Source organism: Podarcis erhardii (genome assembly GCF_964252035.2).
Source record: "Podarcis erhardii genome assembly, chromosome: 12".
Classification (NCBI taxonomy): Eukaryota; Metazoa; Chordata; class Lepidosauria; order Squamata; family Lacertidae; genus Podarcis; species Podarcis erhardii.
The window spans coordinates 31,153,967-31,169,306 of record NC_138513.1 but is presented as its reverse complement, the minus strand read 5'-3'; the positions used below and the strand labels follow the sequence as shown (position 1 = coordinate 31,169,306).

Here is a 15,340-nt window from a genome sequence, read left to right as displayed (position 1 = left end):
TTACTGGTATTTTGTTGACTGGTGGCCCACTTAACGCGCGACTGGTGGGATCTTCACCATTCCAGGAGAAAGAAACCAGGCGGTTTTCCGGCTCTCCCTGCTCAATTTTCAAGCTGTTTCCCTGTCTTCTCTCTCTGTGAGAATGGAATAAAAGCACCCATCCATACCCCATAATAATCAATGGTAATATTGGAGCAGGGAGCTGTGGTTGGACTGAGCAAGGATCTGGAAAGGAAAAGAGGGCGCTTGAACCTATTTTTCTCTCCAAAAGCTTTACATTCGCAGTTAGATTTCCTTTACCTCTCACCAAGTCTTAACCAGCTATTCATTCAGTTTTATGGAGGGAGATGCACCGCAAATAAGGGGGAGGGGGAATGAAAGCACTGCTTGTGTTATACAAGGGGACAAATGTTATATAAAATTACATCCACCACTGAGTCCCAGCATTGCTAAAGGTCAGAGTGCTGACTTTTGATTTATGTTGCCAGTGGGCTAGGGGCAGAGCGCTCGCCTACACGCTGCTGCGCCTCCTCCCTCTCCCTTCTTAATGCCCAGTTGCAATTATTCAATTCAGGGTTAGATTTTAGAATTGGGGGTTAAGGAGCAAAAGCTTCTTCTTCTTCTTCTTCTATTATGAATAAAACTCCCTTATCTAAAACATGATGGTTGTTTAATTCTAGAATGGGTCTTGCGGATATTGTATATTTCCCCCCCTTCCCTGATCTGTTCACCGACCAGATCCTAAATTAATAAATGAAAAGTAAGCTGATCCAAATTGTCCAGGCATCTCTTTACACCTATGCACCTATATACACTCTTTCAGATATATATGAAAGAGGTGGGGAATTTTTTTTTTCTTTGTGGGAAGGGGGGAGGGGAATTAAATTTCAAATAGGCCGAAACCTCTTTGGGAAAATAAATAAATAAAATGTAAGTTTTAATTGTGGCTCAATTACTTTGTCACGGTTTCTTATGATTTATGACCTAGTTTTGGTGCATTTTGACCCAGATAAAAGAGTCATAAATAATAGGAGTGCTGAAACTGATATGAAAAAGGGCTTTCGTGCACAAGTGTTGGAAAGTAAGTAAATAATAATAATAATAATAATAATAATAATAATAATAAATAATTCCGGTTAAAATCCTCAGTATATATGCTGAGTAAATACAAAACGAAGTGTCAATAGCGGTTATATGGGGTTTGATAAGATAAACAGTGATAAGAGACCAAAGAGGCTTCTTCTGTCTAAGGTTGGAAGCGATACACTTCTGGGATTGAGATCCTAAACACCCTTACCGGGAAGCAAATGCCATAAAAAGCCAGTGGTACTTACTTCCAAGTAACCAAGCTGAGGTTCGGCGTATTAAGCGTCTCAGATTTGCATTTTATCAAGACTCTGTACCAAACAAGCCTCTCTCCCTACAATTAAATCAGTTGAGTAGTTCTTCTCGGTGCCTTCTTGCAGTATAGTTATTCCGGAGTTCTGAATAATTTTCTCTTCCCAGGAAATATATATATTTATATTTTCTTTCACAATGCATTCCGAAATCTTTGGGCTATTTGCCGAAATGATCGACGAAACTCCCCTGGATTTTCTACCCAAAGAAGAGAAAATCTTCGTTTACAAACTTCAGCTCCTGGTTCAAAATGTAGTGTACTATCTGTTGGTTGGTTTGTTTGTTTTTCCGGTGAGTAGCCCACCCCCGGGTTGCAGAAAGGATTTTCAGGGGAGGGAGGGGCACCCTGAGATATTAATTTATTCCCCAGTATAATCCAGTTAACTGGAAACATATTTGTGCCGCTTGACTCCCAATGGCATAAATCCAAACATCGTGGCTTCTTAGAAGGGGGAACATTAGGCAACTGCAGCTATATAAAGTAAAAGTAAGATTTATTTATTTTAAAATGATCAGTTTGGATAGAGAAAAGATACAAAGCCTAGAACAGAATTCGGGGGGGGGGGTAATTTCACTTATTAAATTAAATAGCCTATTTAATTTAAATATTCAGGGCTTAGAAATCCACCCCCGCTTCCAACCACAGATCCTTTATCTGATTTACCTCTAAGGTGAAATATGTTATCTCTGCATCAGAACATTGCTAGCCACAAAATTATCCTAAAGTATTTCCGAAGTGTGACAGAGCGCTCCCACCTCGCCATCGCTGCTGGGAATCCCAAGACTGCCTTTGTGGCAAGTGGGGTGCGCGCGCGGTGCATACCCGGGCCGTCTTCTGTAATTTGTTCCGGAGAGAGTTTCTCTCTCTGCCACCCGCCTTGCTCCCCACGCAAATCCTCCCCCAGTTTCTTAGCCGGCATCTTGCTCTCTCTTTTTTGGTGGCTAAAAAAAAAAAAGGAAAAGTGTAGCATCAGCAGTTTTCAGAAGAAAAGTACGAGGTTGATTATTGACCAAAATAGGCGTTTTCTCTTCCAGCGCAACTTTCAAGGGGTTGTTTGTAGCAAAAAAACTGCCTACCAGTGAATTTTTGGGGGGCCCCTCCTACGCCGCTCAGTTTTCCCCTTTCAAGTTGAGAGCCGCCGCGATCTGCTACGAGGAGCAAGTGTTTTCTGTTGTGAAGCTCTGTTTACAGCTTCGGCGCACGGAGTCATAAATCTTGCCTAGCCATAAATGACAAAAACCATTGGTATGCGTAAGAGGCCACCCTGGCCTTAGAGTCCTTGTGTGTGCATGTGTTTAAATATCCTCTTTCTTCCCCTCCTTTTGCTTTGTTTCTGCTTTAAGGTGACATTGCGGTTTAAAGGGAGCCCTTTGTATTTCTCGCACCTTGGGTTTTATCGAAGGCATGTCAGATTCACACCTAGGCTTTATCCGAGTGCACCGCGGAAGGTCTGAAGCGCCGAGCGGCTCCTTTGTGTTGCCTTAGAAGAGCCTTGATGCTCTCCGTAGGTCTAGCTTGGTTTTGTTTTTTGTTTTGTTTTTGGAACCCAGAAGCATTCTGCTGGCTAAACCTCGCGACATTTGGTTTGGTGGTTGGAAGGGAATAAAGAAATGGTTAGGAGAAGGGAGACTAGGACAAAGACTAAGAGGGGGGCGGCGGAAGAGAACTGAAGTTCACAGAACCAAACATCCACGCTCATCAGCATGCAACCACAACATTACATATGTCTGTGTGCGTATTTTTATAAATACGCACGGAGAGGTGTGTCTTTATGGATGAAAAGACTTTCATGCTGGCCTCTCTGAACGCATTTACAGAGGTCCTCCACGCACACCTAGGCTTCAGAAAGTCTAGGAGCCCCTCCAAATTATTTAGAACCCGAGTCCTATATGTTTCTGCCGCGGAAGGATGCGCAGCTTCCCCGTTCGATCCTAACGATGTTTGCTCGCCAGCAAACCCCGTCGATTTCAATTCGATCGGCTTTCACCTAAGCACCCTTTAGGAGTAGGTTTGCCTGTCTCAGTTCCATTGATCTGAACAGAGACAAACATGCCAGCAATTCGGTTCTAACTGGGAACGGAGTCTTTATGGGAGTGACATCCCATTTGCGCGGGATTCAATGGCAAAAAAAGAAATCGCCCCTCGGTGTTGAATCTTTGCGGCTTGTTTGCATACCACGGTCGCGTGGGTATCCCGCATCCAGTTGCGCGCGTTAATGTAAGCCTAGGGGAAGGGCATGTGTGTGTGTGTAGATGCGTCCTTACATGGGCATCTGGCTGCGGTTGCCTATCTCGGGTGAGCGCGCCCGTTCATCATCCCGAAATGTCATTACTTTAATCGTTCCTTTGAAACGCTGTCTAGATTGGCCTGGGTGGTAGACAGATCAGAGGGCTCCTGGTTTATTACAATGGGGAGCATCCGAGCCTTGCAGGAGTTCCAGGTTTTCGACCCCTTCTGCACGTCCAAAAGAGTCCATATCTACCAGAAGCACCTTCATATAACATGGAAATACGCGCACGCGCGCGCATATATATCAACAATCCGGTCTAGGGAGGGTGACCCCTTTGTGAGCATCCTTTGTCTTCATTTGCATAATTTCCCTGGCCTTCAGTGCCGCCCCGGCGCTTCCCTCCCTCCCTCCCTCTTTCTTCGCCCTCCCTCCCTTCCCGCTCCCCACCCCCCACTCTGCTCGCCTGCCTGCCCCGGACTTCCCGAGGCAGCTGCCTTACCCCCCACCCTTCAAACAAACGCCCCCTTGGGCGCACAAAGATTTCAGAAGAAACATCTCTGCTGCTTTTTTTTTTTTTCTTGTAGAAAATCTGGTCAAGGTGGGAGAAGCCGGGCTCCGGTAGCCTGGGGAGGCTCTCGATCGCGGCCAGGCCCCGAGGAGCGTGGGGAGGTGGAGGTAGGGGCTGGAGCGAAGTAAAGGCTCGCGCGGGGCGAGGAGGGGCGGGTGGCTCTCCGTCAGAGGCAAGCTGGAGAAAGATCCCCTTGCGCGCGTGCCCTCTTCCTGAGCAAGGCAGGGCTGCTCCCATCTGTACTCGTGGGCTCGTCCTGGTGGAGATGAGTTGAGCTGGGACCCATCCCGGAGAAGCTGAGGGGACTTGCTTGGGGAGGGGGACTCGCGAGGTGGAGTGGGGGGGGCAGTGGATTGAGGAGAAGAGTCGTGCTCCCAGGGCTGGCGGGGAGCGACTGTCGCCGAGCCTCCAAAGAGCAAAATGCGGGCTTCCGCCTCAGTCGTCAGAAGTTAAGGTAAGCAGGCCACAAATACGCTGCTATCAGTGGTGAATGGCGGAGTTTATGTCCTGGTGATTTATGACCAGAGACTTAAATCTCGGTTCAAGAAGAGTTCACAGGCTGGAGCTTCCTTCCAGGCAGTGACGGATAGACCCTGGTGCTTCGAGTTCAGGCCACTTGCCCACCCCCTCCCCTCCACTTTCCCTTTATCTGGCAGGAAATCTTGGGGCGAAGGGAAGGTGGGTGAGAGGGGGTGCCCGCCTGGATTGAGCAGGGTGAAGGGAAAAGACGGGAGCGCGAGAAAGAAACAACTCGAGATTGGTCGCCGCAGCTCGCTTCACGAGCCAGTTGAGGAGGATTGAAACTTTTAGGCCAGTTCAGTCTCCCTGTTTTTCAACCAGGACTGTATCGGCTCATGTCCAGGCAACCCGCCTTTTTCTGAGCTGCGGATCAAGGCGTGGAAGGGAGGAGGGTTTTTTTGTTGTTGTTGTTGTTTTTAAAAAAACTGAGTGTGGGGTGGGAGAAGCAATAGGGAGACTTCCCTAACCAAGCAAAAGTTTCCACCAAAGCTTCCTAGTGTTTCTAAGGAGCTAGGAAAGTCCTAATTGATGAGGATATTTTATTTGCAAGGGCCGGGCTAGTCTTCTTGCTCACCCCTTGGGACACTTTTGGATCCTGAGATATTTCTTCCTGGGAAGAGAGTCCAACCGAATAGAGTGGGACTTACTTCCCGGTTAAATAGACATTGGGTCGCCCCGTAGGGCAGCGAGAGTAAACTCCATGCAACTCCATGGAACTTACTTTGGAGTAAGCTTATGTAAGACTGGGCTGCGTATGATCCCCTGATAAGCAATCAAGTTTTTATGAAGTCTGCTGGCCAAGTCACTGGGTTGCGTGACAAACTTCTGCGCGGCCTAATTTTGCTTGTAACCTGTTCCTCCCCGCCAGTTTCCTTTTGTCTATCATCTGTTCACCATCAGCAGCAATAGGCAAATGATATGAAGGGTGCATTTTCCTTTGAATTGATAATACAGTATAAGATGTGATCCAGAGTCATGCCCTTTCGTGGAAGTTTTGCCCATGATTTCAACCGGAGTTGTTTATTAGCACCGCTCCTTTCATTGTTTGAGAATACTTAGGTTTACCTTTGCTCGGAGTGGGCTGCTGACATTAAGGATGAGAATTGCCTTATTCCTCTCACTTCACACTCTCTTCGGCACCATCCTCCACCTGAGCTGGTTCTCGCCTCTCTGCCAAAGCTTACAAGAACAAAACTTAAATGCCTGGGACAGCGTGGAAATATTATGAATATGATCAAACGGGAACCACGATCATAACAGACCCCACCACCTAATTTGTGGTTCACAGAAGATAACAGGCCTCTGCAAAGGAAGCCCGGAAATTAGCAGAATGATTAGAAGACAGATAGCAACAGTAGGATCTACAATCAAGGTTTTTTGTTTTTGTTTGTTAGGTATTTTAGGTTTAAGTCGATTCACTCTCAAACTGGAGGAAATCAGTTTATGGCTGGATTGTGTTCCGGGGCTACAGTTTCTAAACTGCAGCCAAAGAAAGTTAATTGCCTATATTTTTAGCTCTTAACCGCCGGGTTAAGAAAGGACTTGATTACTGTTTAAATAATAATAAGAATCAAAAGGCAGCTGCCATCTGTAAGGGGTTTATTAAATTAGTTTGTCTCTACAATGTGCCTTGTTTTCTAAGGAAACGAGTGTGGACTGAAATGCTAACACATGTAATGAATTTGAGTGGGTGCCTAGGGTGCTGTGTAATGTTTTCTTCAAGAATATTAAGCCTTGGCACAAGACCATCTTGGCGGAGAAGAGGGAACCGAGGGTGTTTTGTAAGAAGATGGGGAGAGGGAAACTATTAAGGTGCGGATAGATGGGTTTTGATATCGGGGTTTGGCCGGCCTGTAAAAAAAAAAGTTCTTAGATGGCAGATAAAATTCCTGGGAATGGAAGCCCAACTCCAACCTCGGTTGTACTCATGCAGGTAAACATTGTGGAGTGAACAGAAAAAGATTCGCCTGGGTTGTAGGAGCCTTCTGCGGTTTTGTGTGTCCATTCTCCTTTTCCCAGCCAAATGACCCTCATACATCAAATTACATAGCAGTTCCAAAGACAGAGCCTATTATCGTTAAGTTGGTAGGAAAGTTCAATCCGTGGTCATGGAGATGAACGCTGGTTTTTCAGGTTCCTGGTGTGTGTCTTTCCCCCAATCCATCATGTTTGAGCAGGTAGAATTTGGGTATATTACATGAAGGGGTTTGGGGGAGGGGGAAGTGAAGATACTGAATGATAATATTTTAAAAGTTCATATGTGCCTAATATACCCCCGAAATAGTTATTAGCTGTTCCCGCGGAACGCAATGGACAGAAATAATATACAGTGTAGGCCCGAGGGTGCAAAGGAAACTTCCCACAAAAGCAGGTCTAGCTGAAAGGCCGCCTCGGATTATTATGTTTGGTTACATGTTGAGGCTGTTTGATCCTGGAGGCCAGATTTGTGTCTCTGTCTAAAGGCGCAGCAGTTAAAGCTAATTTATGCGCAGGAAGTTGGCTGGTTATTAAACTGCGAAGGAGAAGGGTTTCCCTCGTCGCTGTGCTGTTTCATCACACGAGGGCCATTATGGGTTGCATTTGTCAAACGTTTCCTAGCAAACAGTTCATGTGTTCGAATCCCTCGAGTGCCAGAACGTTGAGTAGCCCTTCACGGGGAATGCGATACAGTTATTTATGGGTCTTCTAGTTTTCCCTTTTCTTTTTTCCTTAAAAAAAAATGCAATTCAAAATGATGTTTGCTTAATAATAAAAAAGGAGGGGGGGGGCAAAAAAAAATAGTCTAAAGAGGAAAAAGCTACGGATTTGCTCATTATTTTGGGGGTGGGGCGGGGAGAAAATATCACTTTCCCACGGTGACCACAAGTTTACTCTGGTCGTTCTTATCTAGAGACTCTCCCTTTAAATAACCTACGAAGTCCCTTTCCCGAGAATTGATAAATTGGTTCTTAGAGTAAGGGTGGAGGTGTGTGTGTGTGTAGATTTTCAGGTCTCTCTCTCTCTCTCTCTGTGTGTGTGTGTGTGTGTGTGTATACACACACACACACACACACACACACACAAATATAGATATGAAAATCCTAGAAAACTACACTCTCCCGGAGCAGTAAAGCACACAGTACCGGCTGCCTAGTAAATCCCAGCCACTATCGAAATTCTCTTCGCCCTCCAGGCCAAGTCATGCTGCTAAATATTGCTGACCACTTTTTCTGTTATGGCTTTCATGTCACTTAGCTATTGAAAGTAAGATGGATTTGTACTATTTCTTCACTCTCCTGTGGTTTCCCTACACCCTAGGTCTACCAGGACGGGCCATTGGAGGAAAAACGTCACGTGACAGAGGGGTGCCAATGTTATTCTTTAAGGGTGTCAAGACCCTGTCAGTTTGTGAAATAAATATTGGGAAACAACGAAATGCAAAAAGCGACCTACTACGACAGCTCTGCGATCTATGGCGGCTATCCTTACCAAGGAGCAAATGGTTTCGCTTACAATGCTAGTCAGCAGCAATATCCTCCTCCGCCTCCTTCTTCCTCGCTGGTGGAAACGGAGTACCATCGACCGGCCTGCTCTTTACAGTCCCCCGGAGGCGGCGGCGGCAGCACCACCGTGTCCCACCACAAGGCCAATGAAATCAATGAGAGTTGTATGAGGACCATCACCAGCCAGTCTCTCCAGCCCCCGGTCCTTTCAGAGCAGCCTCAGCAGCAGCCTCCAGCTCCCCAGCAAGCACCACCACCTCCACCCCCCTCTGTGTCACCACCTCAGAATGCCACCACTAATTCCGCCCCGCCTAGCGCCACCAAGAGCTCCATCTTGAACTCGCCCACCATGTCCAAGCAAATATTCCCCTGGATGAAAGAGTCTCGACAAAACACCAAGCAGAAAAACAGCGGCTCCAGTTCAGGTATGGCAAAAGGATGAGGGCTAGTAGAGATTAACCGAGCGGATGTACTTACAGGCAGCCCCATCCACCAAGCCGTTAAGCAGAAGTTATTCAGATCCTTGACTTCTAGGTGTTTCATTAGTCTTGCAGGAATGGTTTAGATTCCCCACTCCCCAGCTATTTCACTTGGAAACTGGAAACACACACAATGGCTTGAGATCAGAAAAATGGCCTTATCTATAGCTACACACAGAGATATCTATATCTATATCTATATCTATATCTATATCTATATCATCTATATCTATATCTATATCTATATCTATATCTATATCTATATCTATATCTATATCATCTATATCTATATCATCTATATCTATATCTATATCTATATCTATATCTATATCTATTACACATACACACAGCAAAAGATAGATATGCAAATGCATACATACATACATACAGCTACATGTGCACATATTTAGGTAGGGGTTTGTGTGCATGTGTGTGCGTGTGTGTGTGTGCACACACACATCCAAAGAGGCTGATCTCCAGAAAGAGGAGGACGCCTGAAGTTTGGTTGCTTTGCATGACCTCTGTTAAACTCTAGCAAAAGAATGTGAAGTTGCTTAGCTTCCAAGCTCTTCTCGTTGCAGACTTTGAGATGACTGTAACAGGCACCTCTGAGTCCTCAACATTCCATAGACAACCCACCCCCTCCTTCTTTCTGCTTCTATTAAATCATGTCCAGATACAAAGGTCCAAGGCCTATCTTCAACCAGTGGCAAGACCTGTGTGTATTTCTCTCTCTCTCTCTCTCTCTCTCTCTCTCTCTCTCTCTTTCCTTTTTTGGCACAGTGCTACAGTCACAAAACAGTGACCTATCCCTGCTGAAGTGTAATGAGAATAAAATAGCTCATCATTATCTGCAGTCAAGATCAATGCTTTGTTTGATATTCATAACCTCTTTTGATTTTAGTGCACAGACTGGCAACCTTACAAGCACAGTAAACAAAGCTTAGGTTTCTTTAGCACTTTGCAGGCAGGTCCATAAATACATTATGGGTGGATTATAGTGTTTATCAACAGTGCTATTACATAAGTAAACCCAAATCGATGAGAAAAGTATTAGCGTCAGTCTCCCCAGGCATTTGGCTCCTATTTACCACTTACTTCCTCAATTTATCTTGTGCTGTGAAAATAGATTCTAAACTTTTTGCAAATGTTTTCTTCGATGCATTTCTAATACTGTTACAGTGGTGTATCAACACTGACAAGCCTGATTATTTGATATGTACTGTGGTTTAAACTGTATATTTATCTACATGCATATTATATCATCTAGGACCCTGGCTCTGATCCATAAACCCTGGGCAGTCAAAGTACTAAGGGTGGCAGCCTAATTCTAAACATGTCAACCTGGAAGTAAACCCTGCTCAGTTTAATAGGCCTTGCTTATTAGTAAATATGCAGAGGACTGCAGACATATCTCATTAGGTGCAACTGTTGGAAGGACAGTCCCACAGAACTGAATGTAATGTAGGCTTGATACTAAACTTGGAAGCAAATTCCTGGAATTCTGTGGGGCTTAGGAACTCTGCTTAACAGTGTATTCCTATACCTATATCTACCTAGGAGGAATCTCACTGAGTTCAGTGGGGACTTTTCCTGGGTAAGAAGGTATAGGATTAAAGCCAAAATCTCATGGAGTTTGATGTGACTTCAGAAATATTTCACTTATTTGGATTGTGCACTCAGCAAAGGCTGAATACATTTTGGAAAATGTCCCCACTCCCAACCCACCATGGTGGTAAAAAAACCCCAGCACAATGAATTGAACAATTAACCATTTTGCTGCCCTTTAATGGTACCCTAAAATCACTGCCTACAGCAGGCCTCTTTGTCTTTCCCAGTCACAGAGCTGGCCCTGTGTTCCTATCCATTCCATTCACTTGAGTGTGTCCAAGCTGGCTTTAAGCCAAGTAATTCTTCACTGGTGTGTGGAGCTGGCAGCCAAGCTGGTTTTATATTTGGGGAAGGAAGTAGATGGAGTATGGATGTTTGTCTTTGGCTTTTTGTATTCTGATTCTCGGCTTATTGACATAGATACCTATCTTGTTATACTTAATGGAATATACCTTTTGAAGTTCTCTGGACCTCTCTGAATGTCAGCCGCATTATCCTGACCCCACCAAAGTCAATGGGACTTTTGCGGTTGATTCTAAAAGAGTCAAGTTTTCTCTTCTCTAAAGTTCCATATGAAAGAAATAATTCAACCTACCACTTCAATTGGACTTTCATTCAATTACTTGGGAGTAATCCAATTCATATAGCAAACAACTTTTGTTTTAGCGGTTTGGGAGCTGACAACATGTAACCCCAAAATCCATACCTTCATTTGCCATGGTGTTTATCTTTCCCATAAAAGTATGGTTTCTGGTCAGACACATTTCTAGTGGTTTTCAAAGACCGTATCTCTGATTCTACAGAGATACAGGCAATTTGCATATATTGGTGCAGTAAATGACTGTCACTTGAGCATATCTTTGGTCACAGCAGACAACCTCATGTGTGGAAGAGCCAATGCTACCACTAGGCCAGGGGTAGGCAACCTAAGGCCCGTGGGCCGGATGCGGCTCAATTGACTTCTCAATCTGGCCTGCGGACGGTTCGGGAATCAACGTGTTTTTACATGAGTAGAAGGTGTCCTTTTATTTAAAATCCATCTCTGGGTTATTTGTGGGGCATAGGAATTCGTTCATATTTTTTTCCCAAAACATAGTCCGGCCCACCACATGGTCTGAGAGACGGTGGACCGGCCCACAGCTGAAAAAGGTTGCTGACCCCTGCACTAGGCCCTGCAATGTACTAGCCCAGGCAAGGCTGATTGATGATTACAGGTTGTTGTGTGTTCAGGTGCCCCCATACTCACTTTGTTCTTTGTATGATTTGCATAGGTGAGAGTTGTGCTGGTGATAAAAGCCCCCCAGGGCAAGCTTCCTCTAAAAGAGCCCGCACAGCTTACACAAGTGCCCAGCTGGTAGAACTGGAAAAGGAGTTTCACTTCAATAGATACCTTTGCAGGCCAAGAAGGGTAGAGATGGCTAACTTGCTCAACCTCACAGAAAGACAGATCAAAATATGGTTCCAAAACCGCAGGATGAAATACAAAAAGGATCAGAAGGGCAAAGGCATGATGACCTCTTCAGGAGGACAGTCCCCCAGCAGAAGTCCTGTCCCTCCGGCTGCTGGAGGATACCTGAACTCTATGCATTCCCTAGTAAACAGTGTTCCATATGAACCCCAGTCACCGCCATCCTTCAGCAAGCCTCATCAGAACGCCTATGGCATCCCTACGTCATATCCGGCTCCTCTCAATAACTGCCCGCCTCCACAAAAAAGATATACCGGAACTGCAGCAGTGACTCCTGAATATGACCCTCATCCTCTTCAAGGGAATGGCTATGGCAATCCACATATACAGGGAAGCCCCGTCTATGTTGGGGGCAATTATGTGGACACCATGGCAAATTCTGGGCCTTCCATCTTTGGTCTGACTCACCTCCCTCATCCTTCCTCTGCCAACATGGACTACAGTGGGCCAATGGGCAACAATCATCACCATGGACCGTGTGACCCACACCCAACATATACAGACCTTACTTCTCACCATCCTTCTCAGGGAAGAATTCAGGAAGCGCCCAAACTGACCCATCTGTAATATACCATCAGTTACTTAGTGGATCATAAAAGTCCCCCAGCCTTTTTTTAAAAAAAAGAAAAAGGGAAAAAGAAGGAAAAGAAAAGAAAAATACTTTAAATTCCTCCCCCTGCCCTTTCTGTTTTGCTTCTGTTTTCTTTTCTTTTCTTTTGGTTAAAAAAAAGAAGAAGCATTTTCTAGTTTATGTGACGTAGCAATATCTGTTGCTTGAATGGCTCCCTAGTTTCAATAGTGGATATTTATCTCCTTGAACTCTTTGCCTTGTGTTCTCCCTTTGAGAGTATACATAGGCTTTCTACTCTTAACTTCAACACTTTTATCAAAACAGGGTATATGAACAAATTTTCTATACAGATGGTTCTTAAATGTGAATTTGTTCGTACAGAATCGATCCCAACCGGGGAAGCATTTTTATTTTAATTGCACTTCTTTTAAATAGCGAGAAAGAAATAAAAAGGCGCTTGAACAGGGGCTCCCTGAGCGAACTTATTAATACGTGTACGTCTTTCAACGTGTGTATGCTGGTGAACTTTCAGATTTATTTATATTTTTTTGCAAACTTTGAATAATCTAAGTGTTTAAATTTTTTTATTTATCCCCATCTGTTCATATTTATATATATAAATATATTAAAAAAAATAAACTTCTGTACCCTGAATATTCAGGAGATATTTACCTGGCTGTATGTTAGATGACATACATAGGAAATATCATTTGGAAGGGGGGAACTTAAACTCCTTTATTTAAAAAGAAGAAGGAAAAAAAATGCAATAAAATCTGGAAAATAAACAGCAGGCCACCACAGGAACAGAAACGGCTGCCTGTTAACATCGAACTAAAGGGAAATGTGTAAACCTGAACGAGAACAACACAAAGCTAGATTTTGTTTTGAAAGTTATACATTCCTTGCTGCTCACATTCTGGAAAAAAAAATAAAGTTTTTATTCTGAATAATACAGGCTTAAGATATGATCATTTGATTTTAGAAAGGAGAAAAAAAGCGAGAGAGAAAAGGAACAAGGACTGACGCCCTTGGAGCTTTTAAATACATAAATCTCCAATATCCAACCTTCAGGTCTCCTCTGCTTCTCTGAGCTTTCAAAGCTTAGAAGGCTTACACATTTTTGTCTCCCCACTCCTCAAAAAACAACAACAGTGGGGAGAATTGGAGCACTGAAAATATCCAAGATGGAAAAAGATCCGCCCTTTCCGACCATAGCTCGAGGACTGCAGTTCTCCAGACGTTTTTCATAAACGCAGCCCATAGGTAGCTGTGGCAGCTTCTTCGTTTTTGGTTGCATTCATTGTGGTCAAAGGGAAGCGGAGGAAGGGGTGGAGGTGGGGAAGAGAAACTGTGTCCCTCATGTCTGGAGCGATATGCTGTAAATCAAGCTCAGGTGGCTGCGTCGCCTCTGCAGAAGGGAATCTTCTCCTGAGGCCGCAGGATGAGCTGGGTCCCGCTTGCAGGCTGTTCTCCCTCTCGCCATGTTGGGTCCACTCTCTGCTGGAGGAAGCCAGGCGTTCCTAATGGGAGAAAAGGCTCTCCTCGCCTCCGCACTGGGGACCTTTGAGCCGATCTGCAGCTCGCTACCCCCACACTTATAAGCTCCTCTCGGGAACCAAAACGGACAATTCAGCGACTGTTTATGCTGAGTGATGGGGGAAATATTTTTTTTTAAAAAAAAAGGAAAAGGAAGGGGTGGGGATTTGGAGAAAAGAAAAAGAGGCGAAATTAAATAAACCTAAGGCTAAAAAAACGAAGACTCGTGTAGTTAGACTCATATTTGATATGGCACGAATTCAAAAGCACATTTGTTTACAGGCAAAATACAATTCATCACCCTAATAATGAAGGGACAGATTCAGCAATAATAAATCAGGCCTGTTTGCCAAGCGATCTGGCCCATCCCCGGGGTTGAAAGAGAGAGTTTGTTCCTTATGGTCTTCTCCACGAACTGAGCTGCTCAACTGCGGTCTTAGAAATTGAAGGGCTTTAATAATCTTTGCACGACTTGTTAATCGAGCGTCCTTTCCCATCCTGCACCCCCACCCACGTCTTTTCTGGACTGGGTGGGCGAGGTGAGGCAATCGAATGTAAATCTTCTATTGTGGGAGGGGGGAGGGGAAATAAAATAAATGAAATCCTTTCTTTCCGAAATACCTTTTGATATATCCATAGCAAATTGGTCTCGAAGACCCTCATGCATGGATCTGCGCTAATAAACGAGTTATAATAAATCCAAACAGTAAACAGATAATTTAAAGCTGTGGGGCTTATTTGTTGTAGCAATTGGGTTTCGGATTCTAAAAACACCGGTATACACAATAGTGCATTTAGAGGGGAACGATTCCACATTCAGCATCTGTTATGTCAATCTGAAGGAGATTGTCGCCATGTTGGTCACCTTGGTAGAAATATTATTCATCTCTTCTCTTTTTCACAGTCTTAAGAAGCTTCCTGATTTCTTGTCCCAATAACATTGCTACCCCCAATATAAAAAAATAAACACAAGGCGTAGCTAACTACAATGCAAAGAAACGTAACTCTGTATTATTATTTTGCCATCCATACAAACCTTATTATAGCTTGAGTTAGGCAAGTCCCATATATACTTACAGCGACGCGCTCCAGACTGCAGAAAGGCTGCACCCAGCCTTTTAAAACTCATTAATCTGTTTTTAAAGGGTCTTAGAATGGGGGGAAAAAACCCCAAATTGGAGCTCCGGAATGCAGCATTTGGAGAAAGATGAAGCGAAAATGGATCGTGGTGGATATTCTCCTGTTCAAAATTAATTTGAGAGATGATGCCTTATTTCAGTGGCGAATAGCTGACTGTTGGGTATTGAAAACCAACCTTTTAACACAATTTTCTGGGAAGGGGAAGTCAAAAAGCATATATTTTCTCCTCGTGCATTTTTTTTTTTTTTACAGGAAACGGGTCACCTAAATTTTCTCCCTGCACTCCCTCGACTGTATCACATACTGTTCGGATTTCATTTAGAGAAACATAAATTTT

The 15,340-nt window shown here is 44.2% G+C and overlaps 1 protein-coding gene and 1 long non-coding RNA gene across 6 annotated transcripts in view; one reads left to right on the top strand and one right to left on the bottom strand.

Annotated features, from left to right (window-relative positions):
* The window catches only part of HOXA3 (homeobox A3), a 52,276-nt gene extending 38,999 nt beyond the window's left edge, over positions 1-13,277 (top strand). For 4 of the 5 annotated variants that reach the window (XM_081882286.1, XM_081882290.1, XM_081882289.1 and 1 more), the window contains 2 exons: positions 8,014-8,623; positions 11,560-13,277. In XM_081882286.1, coding sequence (XP_081738412.1) covers positions 8,131-8,623; positions 11,560-12,323 — 1,257 coding nt within the window. In that variant the 5' untranslated portion in view covers positions 8,014-8,130 and the 3' untranslated portion in view covers positions 12,324-13,277. Of the gene's footprint in view, positions 1-4,518; positions 4,652-8,013; positions 8,624-11,559 lie in introns of those variants that run through there. The other variant, XM_081882288.1, reaches the window with a different exon arrangement.
* LOC309325770 lies at positions 13,242-15,048 on the bottom strand. The gene is made up of 2 exons (XR_014149982.1): positions 14,941-15,048; positions 13,242-13,972 (listed from the first exon to the last, which is right to left on the bottom strand). It is a non-coding gene; the product is annotated as an uncharacterized lncRNA (long non-coding RNA).
* Positions 15,049-15,340: the final 292 nt, after the last annotated feature.